A 16,068-nucleotide genomic window follows, 5' to 3' on the forward strand; every position below is an offset into this window, starting at 1 on the left:
CTGTCTCCCTTTAAAAACTGTACCATAAAAGGAAAGCTTGGCCTTCTATTAGGAAGAGAGAGGTAGTAAGTGTTGAGGGCTGGTGAGCAGCACTGAGGTGAGGGGGAACAGAACTGTTTATGCCATATATTTTTTGTATTCAGGTGTATTAGAGGACACTGTCTCACTGACTTTATTGAAGTTCCACTGCTAATCTGGTTGTTTTCTTCACATGGAAGGAGGGGCATCATGTTTGCCTCAGGTAGAAAAATGTCTTGAGCTAATTCTCTTTTCCACTTTGTACCTGATAAGAGTGATTCTGCATTTAAACACCAGAATTTGACTGTTACCTCCAGTTTGGCTACTGTGCGTCAAGGATATAAATCCTCACTTGTCTTGTCCTTGTGTGAGGACAGGAAACTGCAACATTGTTCTTCATACTTGCGAGATGGCAAAATACTTCCTCAAAAATGAGCAAAAATGCACGCACAAAAACTATAATATTTTAAGCAAATAAGACTAGTACAGATAGGACAACTTGCACAGAATGACATAGTGAGTGCTGCTGTGTTGGGTGGATTTTTAAGAGTTAGAAGGTTAGAACTGGGAAAAGAGTTTGTGTCTGTTCTAACAATCAGTCGGTGTTCTGTGTTTGCAGTATGCCCATGTGCTTCATTTCTCAAAGGACCCAAGTTTTGCACAAAGAGTTTACAGAAATTACAGAGGCCTTGATAGGAAAGAATAACACTCCTTGTCTTGCTCTTGCCTGGAGGCAAGGAATCTCACAGGGCTTAAACATTCCTTTTCAAGGTGTCTCATCAAGTTGAGATAGCCTAAATTGGTGAGAACAAGGAATTTAGCAAATATTCTTTGTATCTCTGGTGTGTTTAGGATTACAGGTCTAGAAGCATCAAGTATTCTTTCCCACAGTGACCTCTTCAAAAGTTTTGCTTACCTTCTTCAAAGAAATAATGCCCTCCCGTGTTTCTTTGTCAGTTGATATGGAGAACACTCCAGAGCCATCCCCATTTATGATGGTATATTTCATGTCTGCATTTGACCCAGTGTCTGCATCATTAGCCTTGATCTTGCCCACCGCAGAACCGACTTGGGCTGACTCAGGAACGTATAGCTGATAATGTTCTGGAAAATAAATCGGAGAACATTTCTATCTCCTGATTCAGGAGGATTTCAAGTTACCCAGCACATATTCTAAATAGGACACATGACTAGCAATGAAATATAACCAATATTATTTCACTAATCTACGTTTATACGGGCAAATTATGAAAATACTGATTCCCTCATGTCAGAATGCAAAACACTATGCTCTGGGAAGTAATAGGAACAGAAGGAAAACTCATAACATTTGTTGACAAACTGTGCTGCTGAAGTTCAGCAGTGACCCAGGAAACCTTTAATTAGAGCAAGTATTTTGATTTGCTTTAAATAGCTTGTAATAAGTTGGCAAACAGATTCATCAGCAAACCGGACGACGGAGCAAGGGGATCAAAGCAACCAAATTGCTTGCTTAAAGCTGGGTTTTCACCAGCATGATTTGTTGCCAAATTTTGTTGAGGGGGGTTAGTAGTGAAGTATGTACCCTGTGATGAATCCTGGTGGGGTCGTCCTTTGCCAACTTTATTTGGTCACTCCTGCTTTTGTTGCCAAAAGGAGCTGCGTAAATGAAAGTTGAAGGCAGAAATCCTTCCCACCTGCTTATTCCTAGAATACACTGTTCTGTGATGCACTGGCCATAATAAATGATCACAACAACCACTGATAAACGTGGCCCCAACAAATCACTGTATTCTACCAGTGGCCACCATGTGGCCCATGGGGGCATGCATCCAACCCCCTGAGCCCAAAGGGCAACTCCTCAGAATTGCTGGAGCTCCCAGCACACTGGCACTGTCACATTTTGGCCTGAGAAAACATTTTTGGCTCAACACGTCCCCGTGTATCCTCTAAGGGGTGTGAGAGTCAATTTTCCCGTGTTTTGAGGGGCTGTCAACACACTTGTACCCCCCAAATGATTTTTAATTTTTTTAAAAAATTCTGCACTCCAGAAGATTCAAGGGGGATTTTTCAGTTTAATCTCCACATTTTTTGTAAGAAACATTTTTTGGGGTATGTGGTGGGGTGAACCTTCAAAGTCCAGGGATATGTATGAGCAGCCTATGGACTGCAGGAGTTTGCCAAACTGATTCTAATGCATTCTTCCTCAACCTTAGGTCCTCATATGTTTTTGGATTTACTCTCATCTTCCTTGGCTACTGGTCAGGATAGGTGGAAGTCGAGGGTTGGGAAAAGCTAACCTAATGCTTTGCAAAGCCATCCAAGCTGCAAGAAGGACTTTTTTTTTTCTTTTTCTTTTTCGGTTCTTAAAATACCAAGCATTTTCCAGTATTATATAAAAGACTGTGTATTTAGGCTGTGGCATTTTAAAGCACAGGAGCAACATTTTAAATCAACATAAAGCATCTGAGATCTTCACTTTCTTTTCACAGAATTATTTGACATTCACAACCAGAACAACATGTATATCTTGGCAGCCTCGGGAGAAAAAATAGATATATAAAAAACACTTCTGCAGTCTCTTCATTCTCTCCTCCCAAATGGTCAAGGAAAGAACGACCGTAAATCTCCCCATGTTAAAAGCTAAGCAATTTAAAAAGCCTGGAGTGAGTTCTCCTCCTCTCACATTTATGTGTCTTGCAATTGTGAGGAACGTTACCACACAAAGCTTTGTGGTACTCAGTCAAACCAAATTATATCTTAAATGAACATTCATGCACTCAGTAGCTGACTCTACTATTAAAAGAAACAAAAGCTTAATAGCCATGGGGCTGAAATTATAGTAGTCCGGACTGCAGCAATACAGTACAGATAACCACTTTGGCTGCCCCAAGGAACATGGGCTGCAGAACTCAAAATTGCAGAATTATTTTAAAATTTAATATCAAAAAGAAATAATGCAAACAGAAGGGTAGAAATCAACAAGGAGACCAGTGAACTGTAACAAAACCAATATATACTCATCTGCTACAATATAAATACAACCAGTGTTTATCAATCAGACAATAATAATGAAATAAAAAAATAAAAATAAAAAAGCAATCAACGTCTCTGGAAAATTAGAAAATACCTCTACACATCCAGTTGTTCCTTTTCGAAGACCAGAATCATATACATATATAATAATAATTGTGTGCTGTCAAGTCAATTCTCATTTATGGTGATCCCTTTCAAGATTTTCTAGGCATACTCAGAAGGTGGTTTACCAGTTCCATCTTCTGGGGCACTTCTGGGACTGTTCAGTTTGCTCAGTGCTACACGGGCTGGCTCTTCTGGGATGTAAAAGTGGGGAATTGAACTCCTAACAACCATATTTGGTGTAAATCTCCCTGAACGCAGTGCTATTGATTTACAAGTGAACATACATGAAAGCTAGTGTGGTGTAGTGAGTAGAGCGCTGGACTAGAACTTTGGAGACCAGGGTTCAAACTGAAACACACTGTGGGAGTGGAAGTGGAAATGAACATATCACATACTGTGAAATTCCTACAATGGCCATCTCCATAATCAGATTTGACTTGACATAACATAACAAAAACAACATGCACTGGATGAGTCTATGATTCTCATATGGTATGTAACTTTTAGCATTTTCTTCTGTTTCTCAGATGTTGTTAAGGAGAATTCAATTCATGGTAAGTTCCTTTGCCATTCTAAATAAAGCCCCATCCTTAGAATGGCTTTAAACTATACACTTGTCTTTCAAAATATTCAAGCAGTACAGTGGTGCCTCGCATAACGAGCGCACCGTTTAATGACGAATTCGCATAGCGATCCATTTTTTGGAATCCCTAATGCGATCGCATACCAATGGTTCCAATGGGCAAAAATCGCTTTGCGACGATCGGTAAGCGTTTCGCTTACCGATCGTCACATTGCGATGTCGGGGGAACAGCTGTTCAGTGGTTCCAAAATGGCTGCCAGAAGACCCAAAATGGCCGTGCGCAGCGTTTTCGCGCCCTGCCCTCGCTTACCGAGGGCACAAAAATGCCTGTGCTATGAAGGAACATCACTGAACGGTGAGTTTGGGGCCCAATGGAACGCCTTAAATGAAGTTTAATGTGTTCCAATGGGTTTTTCTATTCCGTTTAGCGATGTTTCCGAATAGCGATGGTTAATCCGGAATGGATTAACCTCGCTATGCAGGGCACCACTGTATATCCATTAGATAGAAAGGAATAGCAGCTACATTTCCTGGTTTCTGTTCTCTCCTAATTATCTTTAATATTGGTTATATTAGGGCCAGCCCATAATATCAGGGGCAGTCTGCTCAGCCTGAAATGGCAGGCTAATATCCCCTGCCCACATTCATGGCATGAGCTGCTCATGGGACAAACCCATTAGCTGTTAAAACCATGTTGATTTTATAAAGTAGTAAAGTCTGTTCAAATCTTCTAAGAAAACACTGCACAATTTAGGAAATAAAACATAGCAAGGTGAAAAATTAATAAAACAGAAAACATATCCAACAATTTTTGCAGTTAGGCCCCTCCATGAATTTCTGAATTATGTTTCTAGACAAGCTTATCTCGGCATACTCTGACTTGCTTTAAAACTGTGTTGTAAAGACACTATGTATGAACACATCATTCCAGGTAAATAGGAAAGCACAACTAATTGCATCCCATTCTCATTGGGATGGATGTACCTCTCCACATCCAAGCTTTGAAGTAACTAGTTAAATGCAATAGTTACATGTCACCAGTTATTTGGAGGTAGCAAATAATCCTGTCAATTGTTGCCAGAAGTTTGTTGTGTTAATTCTTAAACTATAGCCTGTTACCAACAGCTCTGAGAAACACAGGGAAACACCTTATAACAGGGGTCCCCAACCTTTTTCACCCCATGGACTGGCTGGGGAAGGTGGGGCATCCCCACGCTCGTGTGCATGCATGAATGAGCGCTCTCTCTCTCTCATGCTCATGCAGAAATGGTGGCACGGTGCTTATGCGGGCGCTCGCTCGCACGCATGTGCAAACAGTAGCATGGCACTTGTGTGGGCATGCTCATGCGCATGCATAAACAGCAGCATGGCGCTTGCATGGGCATGCTGGAGCACACGCACAGGAGCAAACACGCTGTGCAGGGGTGAGTGCATGGGGGGGGGCGGGTGGGAGGTCTGTCTTCACAGCCCAGTCCAGCTCAGTCCATGGACCAGCACTGGGCCACGGACCGGGAGTTGGGGACCTCTGCCTTATAATACACTTTTAAAGGCATCCTGACAGGAAGTGTTCAGGTTTTATGCCATTTTCTTATGAGTCATAAATAAGAAAGAAATTATTATTTTGTCTTTTTCTAAATATTTCTACAGTGCAATATCGCAATTGGCCACTAGTTGGAAACAAAGAGCATTTCCATGTACAGGTATTTCTCAAACCCATTGGTAACAGCAAAACTATGCTTTAATAATTTAAGGCTTAAACAAATTTCTTGTACAATTATAACAACAATAGTGATAACTGCAGTCTGGTGTCTAGAAATAATGAATAATGCAAAAAGTTCCTTTTCAAATGCAGTCTTCCAGGCTCTGCTTCAGATAACAAGATAAAAATCTGCCTTGTGGGCCTAGTCCAGTTCATCTGACTTTTGACCCCACTAACCTGTATTCACCTCTTCAGCTACACAGACTGTGTGCAATACTGTTTTGGGTACTGGAGGAGGGAAACTCTGGTTCAAATATTTATTCAATGAGAAGCTTCCTGAATGGCCATCCATTACTCACTATCTCCACACCTCATCTATTTCACATCTACAACTCATGAACAGACCTAGAATCCTGAATCGGAATGGGATGGAGACATTAACTAGATGTACATAATGACACATTCATTTGCACTGAAATAAAAAATTTAAGCTGCAGCTCCAGGTGTAAGCATTATGGACAAGGGCTACCATTTCTTATGTTTAACTAGTGGTTTGGACTGGAGCTGGGTTGGAACAGCATTAGTTTTAAAATAGACACTTGGATCAAGCTCACTAATGAAGCAAAAGGGAATGGGGGGAAAAGGGGGGCATGAGAAAAAATAAATCACAAAGAAAGGAGGCAAGCCTGACGGGAATCCTTGCTATCTATGATCACTGATAGGAGATACCTGGAGTTTCCTTCCTGGCCTTGCCCTTCCTCCCCACTGAACATCAGAATGGCTCACTCCGTAGAGTACACTCATATCGAGACTTCTTATTCTAGAAAAAAAATAAAGCTAGGCCAAAATCTATGCCCATGCCATGACTGGTGACATGGTTTTAACGAAGTTCATTGATGCAGAGAGGAATTAGGAATCCTAATGCTAGCTCATTAAGATGGTGATGCAGGCAATCATGGTTGCTCTCTGCTCTTTCGGAACAAAGCCCCAAAAAACCCAAACCCTAATTTCTATGTAAAGAAATATATATTCAGCATAAGTGAGCTGCACCTAGTCACCTCCAACAGAGACCCTATCTTAACTTTCTTCCTCCATGTTTTGCCTCCCAGAAAGTTTGCAAACAGACAACCTAGTTTACTAGTGCAAGTTGGAATATATGGCACAGGGGCTCTGAATTGCTACGCATAGGCTGTATTTGAAGACAGATCATCTCCCTAACGGTGTTCCTCCCCTTCTCAATTTCACAGACCGCCTGTCTTCTCGTTTGTGATCATATAACATTCATTCAGCAACTGCTCACATAAAAAATAATAATTATGGAGACACCAGTTACAACTCCACCGTAAAGCTTGTGGCTAGCTGTGCACTTAAAGTAGGAAATAGGCTTCATTGTCATGCATAAAGAATACATCACATCTTCATAAAACCCGACCACTTATTCTTTCAAGCTTCAATTCAGCAAAGTGTTTAACTGAATGGCTATCATGTAAGACTGTGCTTATTAGAAGAAGGCAAATGCCTGCAAAGTACACATCCTTGATGAAAACCTCTAAATGAGGCTTATGAATATTGGATTTTGAGTCTTAGAATGTATGAGTCACTCCATTGATGACTGTACCATTAAAAGAAATAAAATAAAAATAATCCTATTGCTTATTCCAGCAAATCACAGTAGAGTGGGCCCATTGAATGACTGGGAATTCAGTGAGTTGATGCCACTGCAAGTTTCGTCGATTCGAATAGGCCTACTCTAATGCAATTTACTATGCAAAGCAACAGGATTACATTTCATATAATTTGGGTAGGACTACAACTAAAACAAGTCACTTTAAATGTCCAACTAGATCACCATGGAAAGTATACACATCTGTAAATAATTGATAAAAACAAAACTTATAAGGATGAGAAACAACATAGGGATTTGTTTTCACATCAGTTATTTTCAGACTTTATGTTTTAATGGAATCCTGTACCTTGGATTTCTCCTATGTCTGAGCAAGTGGACTTGTTTACAAAAGCTCACATTAAAATATAGTAGTTAAGTCTTCGAGATGTCACAACATTTTTTTCTTTATTTTTTACTTTTGTTTTGTTTTGGCTTGATACACTAGTAAAGACTAACATGGCTATCTCTTCTAAAAAATTAAAGTTTTATAGAATAGTATGTAAAGAAAAAAACTACATTCCTATTTGTGATTTTTTGGTGTCCATGGAAAAAGGACAACTATAATTATAGTTACAGCATTATACAGTAGTATAAACATCCATATTATGAATCTTCCCTCCACAGAACCAAATCTGAATGTTACATGTGGACAGCTACAGCCCCAACCAGCAGTGACTTGCCCCTAGAATCACTAGGTGAAGTCTTGGGCAATTGCTTTGCTCCTCTAGCCCTGGCACATGATGCTGGATGTGTTTCTTTTCTTTTCTGGCATCTTAGAGAGTGGCTTAGCATGTTTTAGATATGTGCGCCAAAAAGCACATTCCACCCCCAATTGCAGATGGACAAATTGGACTGCACAGCAGCCTGTGTTTAGCTTGTTGCTGTTCAGGCGGATGGATCAGCAGAGGACTGGCCAAACAGTTGGGTGCCAGGAGGCCTTAGACCCAGTTGTCCCATCTGGCTACAGCTGGAGCAGAACATAAAATGACGCTCCTAATCATTGAATTAAGGGTAAAGCTAAAGGTTCCCCTTGACATTTAGTCCAGTCGTGTCTGACTCTAGGGGGCGGTGCTCATCCCCATTTCCAAGCCATAGAGCCAGCGTTTGTCTGAAGACAGTTTCTGTGGTCACGTAGCCAGCACGACTAGGCACAGAACGCCATTACCTTCCCACCGAGGTGGTACCTATTTATCTACCCACATTTACATGCTTTAGAATTGCTAGGTTGGTAGGAGCTGGGACAAGTGACGGGAGCTCACTCTGTCACGTGGATTTGATCTTATGACTGCTGGTCTTCTGAACTTGCAGCACAGAGGCTTCTGCTGTTTAACCTGCAGCGCCAGCACATCCCTTTTTTAAAGGGTACAAAGTACCAAATGTTAGCAAATTTATTTTGGTACATGAGGTGAATGATCCTACCAGCACCTGTCCCCATCTCTGGCAACAGAAATACAATAATAAACACCAGTGTGGTTGTTGTGGGTTTTTCGGGCTTCTTGGCCATGTTCTGAAGGTGGTTTTTCCTAACGTTTCGCCAGTCTCTGTGGCCGGCATCTTCAGAGGACAGCAAAGTGTGCTCTGAAGATGCCGGCCACAGAGACTGGCGAAACGTTAGGAAAAACCACCTTCAGAACACAGCCAAGAAGCCCGAAAAACCCACAACAACCATTAGATCCCGGCCGTGAAAGCCTTCACGAAAACACCAGTGTCCTAATAATTTGCTGCTATTTAGTGATAACCCACTCCTGCTACCTGAAGCAGTTGCCCCACTATGCACACTGGTAAGGTCCTGATCACATGCCATCTTTGATGAGTACATAAACAATCAAAAAGATTATTAGGACGGCTCAGTAGCTAAGGTATCTGACTGCGGAGCCAGAAGTTGGGAATTTGATTCCCCACAATGCCTCCTTGACAGCGGCTGGGCTCAATAATCCATAAAGTCCCTTCCAGCTCTGCAATTCTAAGATTAAGATTAAAATGACTTGATTCCCCCCACCCACCCCCCGCAACCCACTCTGTACTCTGATGCAAGCATATACAATCTACAGCCTCTGGTTCAAGCACAGGTAAGGGTGAAAACTGTAAAATGTCATCTAGTATTCTGTGCTTTGTATCTCTTAATATTCCATCTCTTTACAAGGGCATTGCTCGTTTACTCCTAAATGATCTGGTCGTTTTGCTTTCAGTGCACTTTCTAGGCAGGCAACTCCAAATAATTATTTCTGTGATGAAGGTGGGGACCCAGATACATTTTCTTCCTCTATCATTTGAGCAAACTACCCCAGCCACAACAGCAGCTAATGCAAACCTACTTAGCACTTTCTCTTCGCATCCTTCCAAACTGCAGCCCTGTTCTCAGCGGAGAAAATTGGTCCGGCTCTACACACCTGTAAATATTTGTTGGGGAACTCCTGATCTAAACTCCCTAACTCCTAGCCAGTACTGTACTCCCCTCGATAAAAGGTGCAGTGCCTTTGCTGCTATTTTTAAAGAAAGAGCAGTACCGTATAAATCTGTCAGAAGTGAGCTTCTGTTTCAGTTTCTGCAGCCTGATGATGCTGACAGAACCCTTAGAGAGGTAAAGCCTACCTCATGTTTGCCCAACCAATGGCCTTCCTGGCACATAAAAGCTGCCAGAAAGGGACTGGTTGAGTGGGTAGGAAGAGTGGTGAATGCCTCCTTACAACCAGGTACATCTCGCACAGTGACTGGATTTTTGGACTCATTTCACCTAACATATGCATTGGGAGAAAAGTATAGAAAAATAAATCAAGAGACATGCATACAACATTTCAGATATTTTGTACACTTTTCTCCAATTGTAAACATTTCGCCCAGTCCATGCATTTTAATGTCTTTATGTATGTATGTATGTATTTTATTTATTTATATGCCACCTTTCTCCCCACAGGGTATTCAAGGAGTCTCACGACAATTAAAATCATATGATAATAACAAGTAAAACATACCATACAACATTATGTATGAAAAAAAAACATTTAAATAATGGTCAGAATTAGACATGGGGTGGAATAAAAAAAAAAAAACAGATCGCGATATTCGTCTAAAATCGCTGATTCGTTAAATATTTGTTCCTTCATATTTGTGGGTTCCAGAGACCCCCAGAATATGAAGGGATGAATATTTCCCCATTTTTATTCATCCCGCATTTGAAAGGGGAAAAAAAGCCATCCTATGGCTTTTCCATTCTGCCTACTGTCCCACTGATCAGCAGCCGATAGGCAACCACTCACCCCACAGCCTACCCCCACCCTTTCCTCTCCCTACCTTACCCCCCCACCCCCACTGACACCCCCTTACCATAATCATTGCCGCTGCTGCCGAGGTCTCCATCAGGCCTCTGTAGCCACAGTGTGTAAAAAGGGAGACTGGCTGCCCTTTGCAAAGATGGCAGCTGCGGCTTCATTTAGGGTAGGGAAGCTGCAGCTGCCATCTTTGCAAAGGGCAGCCTGGATTCCCTTAAGGCAGGCTAAGGGAATCCACACTGCTCTTTGAAAAGATGGTGGTGAGTCCAAAATGGTGAGCTGTCACAATTAAAAATATTTTAAAATATGTAAATTTCCAAAAAATAGAACACTCCCTAGACACTTACCACATAAAAGCCTACCTGAAAAGGAAGGTATTTACCTGATGATGGAAGGACAAGAGGGAAGGGGGCCAATCTGACTTCTTGAGGCAATACATTCCAAAGCCTGGGAGAAGCCACTAAGGAGGAGAACTGAGCTACAAAATCTGAAGAACTGTGAAAAGAAAGAGCCCCCAACATACCATGGGCCAACGCTGTTGTCTGGAATTGGCAGGTTAAGAGATGGACAGTCATCTTCCATGTTCACAGTGGCATCTGAGGAAATCCCAGCAACCTATATATGTCTCCGGCGGCCAACTGGGGCTTGGTCTTAGAAGCATGGACTGGACAAGTACAGATGTCTATCCAATCAGTCTGGGTAGCAGCATCACCCTGCACTGGAGCTTCTTCCTCCCCTTAGTTTATAAGGTTTGGCCTAGCAAGTCTGGAATTAGCATTATCATTTACGAAATACACTTTGATGTTTTTCCTTTCCACCCTTGTAAACATTTTGTCTGAATGGCAATCAGCAGTTGTAGACATTTGAATGGATCTGGTTTGGAGCTGAAAGCACCTGTGTGCCTGTATCACATCACGGAGAATCCCAAAGGGACCTTGGAGTAAGGGCTTTCAGAAGGCTTGCCAGCCTCACATCTGCTCCAATCTCACATCTCAGATAATGGAGGGTCCACATAGTGGCTGAGAACCCATGTGGCACCTATCTCCATTGATCCCATCATCTTCCAAGCAAGTGGGCTGGGAGGGCTGGATGACTGGGATCTCTGGGTGGAAGTTGGTTTGCCTTCTGCATCAATCCATTGCTCTATTCTGTACTAGCCCTCTGCTAATGTAACCAATACTTATGGTGTCCATATTTGCTCTATGAGAGTTGGTGTGGTATATTTCCTTCTTGATCTATAAATCCCTGCCACCAAACATAAAACTGGGGCCACAACTGATGAAAGACTGTGTCCAAGCTGTGTATGAGTTCCGGAGTGCTAATTAGTATGCTCTGTGGTGAAAAATGAAGCCTAATGTGTTTGAATATGTCTGTCTATCTGTGCCTTTGCATACATTTGCTTAGCTCTGCTCTTTATCAATTTTCAGCGACATCCTTCCAGTTTAGTTACATTCCTACAATGTAGGAAGTGGGGGAAAATATGGGGAAGTCAAAAGCACCATTTTGCTAGCTGCTTCTCCTGACAGATTGCTCCTGATATGTTTTGCAGTTCATTAGTACTGGCCCAGGCTTCCTAGCCCCTATGTTCAGCATCATTCCATTGAGTGCTATGATTTGATTAGCTACGTGCAAGCAAATGAATCTTAGTGAAAGAATAACTGCAGAAACACCAACTGCAGAAAGAATTCAACAGTTAAGTCCTAGACCAGAAGGGGTAATTTGTGGCTCTCCAGATGTTGCTGGACAGAGTGTCATACCATTTCTCATTTCTGGAAGGCTGCATGAGAGATGTACTCTAACAACACAGAGGTGTGAATCTTGCAGCTTTTCTCTCTGGGGATGGGGCACACTCTTTTCTTTTCACAATACAGATTTCTCTACATGAGATTCCCCCTCCCCCAGAGAAATCTCGGAGATTTCAGAAGCTTCAGTCATTTTCCCGTAGAAGAAATATCAAGCTGCACAGGACGGTTACATTTCTAGGCAGAATGGCATTTTTTTCTGCACATGATTCACCCTGGAAAGAGCAGAGGAAAGATAAAACTGTGAAGGGTGCTACAATCCTTGCACAAATTGTCACCTTTATTGAGCAGACTTCACTGGAAAAAACATTAAACTGCACAGAACTGGTTGTTTCCTGTGCAGAAAAAAATGGAAGGGAGGGGGAGAAAGAACAAACAGAACCCAGGGTCTTACGTTTGCAAGAAGCTGGGAAATCTTGTTGATACAAAGAAGTTTTGGCATGTCAGGACTTTGAAAACTGTGACGAATATGAGATTTTGCAAATACCCATATTCTCACATCCCTAATTTGGGGATCCACACAATCCCCACCTTGTTGTAGATAATCATAATGTGGCAAATTCAAACTGTGATTGGAACAGAATTCATTCTGATGAATACGACTGCCAGCTCTCTAATGCTGCCTACATTTTAACAAAATCCTGTCTGAAAAGAAAATAGATTTTGAACAATATATATGAAGTTTTTTGTATGTAAAAAATAAATCAGATCAAACCTTTACATACTCTGAGGGAACCTGGGAGGATTGTCGTTGACATCGGTGAGTGTTATATTTACAGTGGTTGATCCTGACAGTCCTCCAACTTGCCCAGCCATATCTTTGGCTTGAATGACCACCGAATAATGCTCTCTGGCTTCCCGGTCCATGTTATGCAAGGCTGTTCTGATGACTCCTGTGATTATAAGAAATAAAGTGAAAAATATTTTTTTTAAATGGGGAGGAGAGAAAATAAATGTTATTCTTAATTTCTTTAAAGAGGTTCTAAAGGGTAGGCCATCTCACCCTTTCTCTTGTCAATAAATGAGACAGAAGCAATTGACATATCCAGTAAATTAAGCTCAACTGAAATTCTAACTTAAATTCAACCCACTTTTAGACTTTGCTACAAAGCAACAGGTGTGCTTGGAAGAATCAGATAAGATACTGAAAAAAAACCCAAGTGAAACAATGCCACACTTTTTTTAAAATGCAAAAGAGTGACATTTGATTTGTGATCAACAGTCTGAAAAATATGGAGAAACTGAAATAATTTCCATTACAAGGAAGTGTATTAATAAATAATTAAACCTGTCAAGATTATGGCCTCCACAAACCACTCAGCAACACTGCCAAAACTTTCTTGGTGTGTGTGAATTATAGGAAGGCCAGACGTGCTGGTGGTTGGGGTAAACCTTCCTGCCCCATATCCCTCCCAACACTTTGAGTTACTTTGACTACTCATTGCTCCAGGGAGTTACCAAAAATTCATAAGGTTAACATTGTAGCCTATATGTCAACCCTGCCAGCTAGGAATACAAAAATTCCCACAAAATGTAAAGTATCCAGTAGGTGATCGAGGTAAGGCCCTTCTTTAGCATCAACAACCCTCTCCTACCAAAATAATCAAACTGCAGTAAAATGATATTATTTTATTGAAGATTTTGCAAAAAGAAGTCAAAAAGAATAAAGCTTCCATCAGTTTTAAAAGATAGTTCTGAAAGTAGCCAGAAATGTTGTGGAGCAAACAAGCATTTGAGGCAATCTTGATGCAAGGACAATTCCAGAACAGTTCCCACAAGAAAGTAACTATCCTAAGCTAATATTTACATTCAAGCAGAACTTCAGCATGGTTCCAGAGCATATGCAAAGAACAAATCAAGTAGCAAGACAGCATGTGAATATGTTGTTCTCCTGAGATAGACTAGGCTAAGCTAAGCAAAATCTCTTTCTATTTTTATATCCCTCATTCTGCTTTCTAGACCTTTTGAGGGGATTCACCAATCAGATATAAAATCACCTTGAACCTTCTTAAAAAAAGAACAGTAACTTCTTCAAAGTAACTTCACTCTCTACCCTTCTATTCATCAGAAACCAGTTCTGTTAATTAGCCCATGTCAAGAGTGAGTTATGGCCTTGGAAATTATTTCTCATGGAGATAAGACAGAGATGGCAAAACCTTCCAATTGACAGGCGATTTTTCTCCTGCTGTGCTCATCTCAGGCAGGCGCTAACAGGCTTGTATTTCAAAGGGCAGTTGAAGCCATTATCCCTCTCCCTATTTTCTCAACAAACCTTATTCATGCAAAGGAAACACTGCTCAAAGAGTCTGTTTTATCACATATGATTGCCTAAGTAGTAGTTTAATTGAATTATTAATAAATGCAACGTAGTGCCTTTTGCATATGATCTAAAATATGTACATCCGAATTCAGGAATGTCAAAATATTTTGCTTCCCACCACTAATATGCCTGCATTTTCATGAACAATTCTGCTAATGTAAAAGATTAATGTGGTTCAAATACATGATTCTAATTAGCTTCAGTGCAATGTTACTTTCATGAGCGCTACCATTATTAGGACAATAATATTAGGTGAGTAATACCTTGACTACGATACTGCACACTATCCTGCTCAAATCCACCACTGATATTTGCTCTGCCAAACCTTTGACAGTTAATTTTATAAGTTCCTACACTGCTTTTTAGCACAAGTCCTCAAAAGGTATCTTACAATAAGTATACTGAAAGCAAGCATTTTAAACAAAAGGACACCATAATATTGAAAACATAAAAAAGAAGATAAATCAGTAGAATGCTTCTGATTTAAAAAAAAAACACTTAAAGGGGTGCTTAGCATTTATTTTTCAGGACATTTTAGTTTCCCAGAGTGAAATTTTATCACAGAATTGCACAAATAGAACTAGAACTGCAAAGCAGGTGTTCCATGATATTGTCACCTGGACAGTTGTAAACAATGTGCACAAACTTCAGTACTTTAACACATATTGTTTTTTTTCCTCAGTTTTTTTAAAGCTATGACAAACAAGGATGTCCCCAAAAATCTATTGATCTTTACCACTGAGGTACTTTTTTTGTCCCACACAATGCCACACATTAGGATGAATAAAAGGGTTGTGCAGAGGGCTGCAAATAAAAGCTTGGGAGAAGAAGGTCTCAATCCAGAAGGAAGCTGCTCACCAAATGTCAGATTCCGGCCTTACTATGAACTTAGCCACCACATCATACCCAACTCAAAATGAGAAAGCCATTGCAGAGCCAAGATATTCCACATATAAAACCTCTCACTATCCCACTTTTGCCATGTTTAATCACCCTTACTACACAGAGGGAATGTTTTGTCAGTTGTGGTGTCAACTATCATTGCAATCTTGAGAACTGACAAATCTGAAGGGTGGTTGAAGGATAAAACAAGAGATGGAAAGGTGCAGAATGTGAATTTCATGAACAGTTTCGACAACCAACCAATTCAATTCTTTCTTTATTTAAAATGTTTAAAATACATGATTTAATTCTCTCTGTGTTAACACCATAGATTTTTTTTTCAGTAACTACACAGGGTTGTCAGAGCAATTACATTTAATGCTGGGAGTCTTAAGTAGCTTTCAGATATCTTTTAGAGTACAATCAAAGCAATTGGTTGTATAAGGGGCCATATTCACTTTTCTCCAGAAAAGTAAATGTTCAATACCCTAAACCAAATTCTGTTCACAAAGTAAATCTTAAAGCAACCTCAAAGTATGACAAAGTGACTGTTGGAAACCGTGTAAGACATTAATTATAATTATAGTTCACAAGTCATAGTCAATGTATTTTTACAAATATGTCCCACAACACATTGACCAAAAACTTATTGTTTGGAGTCATAAATAAAAGTAGAGTAGGCCCACTGAACCAGTGGGAATTTGGTGAG

General features: G+C 40.7%; 1 protein-coding gene across 13 annotated transcripts in view; it reads right to left on the minus strand.

Moving 5' to 3' along the window:
• Positions 1-16,068, minus strand: part of CDH18 (cadherin 18) — a 787,224-nt gene that overhangs the window by 68,523 nt on the left and 702,633 nt on the right. For 8 of the 13 annotated variants that reach the window (XM_072998510.2, XM_078391712.1, XM_078391714.1 and 5 more), the window contains 2 exons: positions 12,883-13,050; positions 935-1,122 (listed from right to left, as the gene is read on the minus strand). In XM_072998510.2, coding sequence (XP_072854611.2) covers positions 935-1,122; positions 12,883-13,050 — 356 coding nt within the window. Of the gene's footprint in view, positions 1-934; positions 1,123-12,872; positions 13,051-16,068 lie in introns of all 13 variants that reach the window. The other 5 variants (XM_078391717.1, XM_078391716.1, XM_078391718.1 and 2 more) reach the window with 1 other exon arrangement.

This window comes from Pogona vitticeps, chromosome 4, assembly GCF_051106095.1.
Source record: "Pogona vitticeps strain Pit_001003342236 chromosome 4, PviZW2.1, whole genome shotgun sequence".
NCBI lineage: Eukaryota > Metazoa > Chordata > Lepidosauria > Squamata > Agamidae > Pogona > Pogona vitticeps.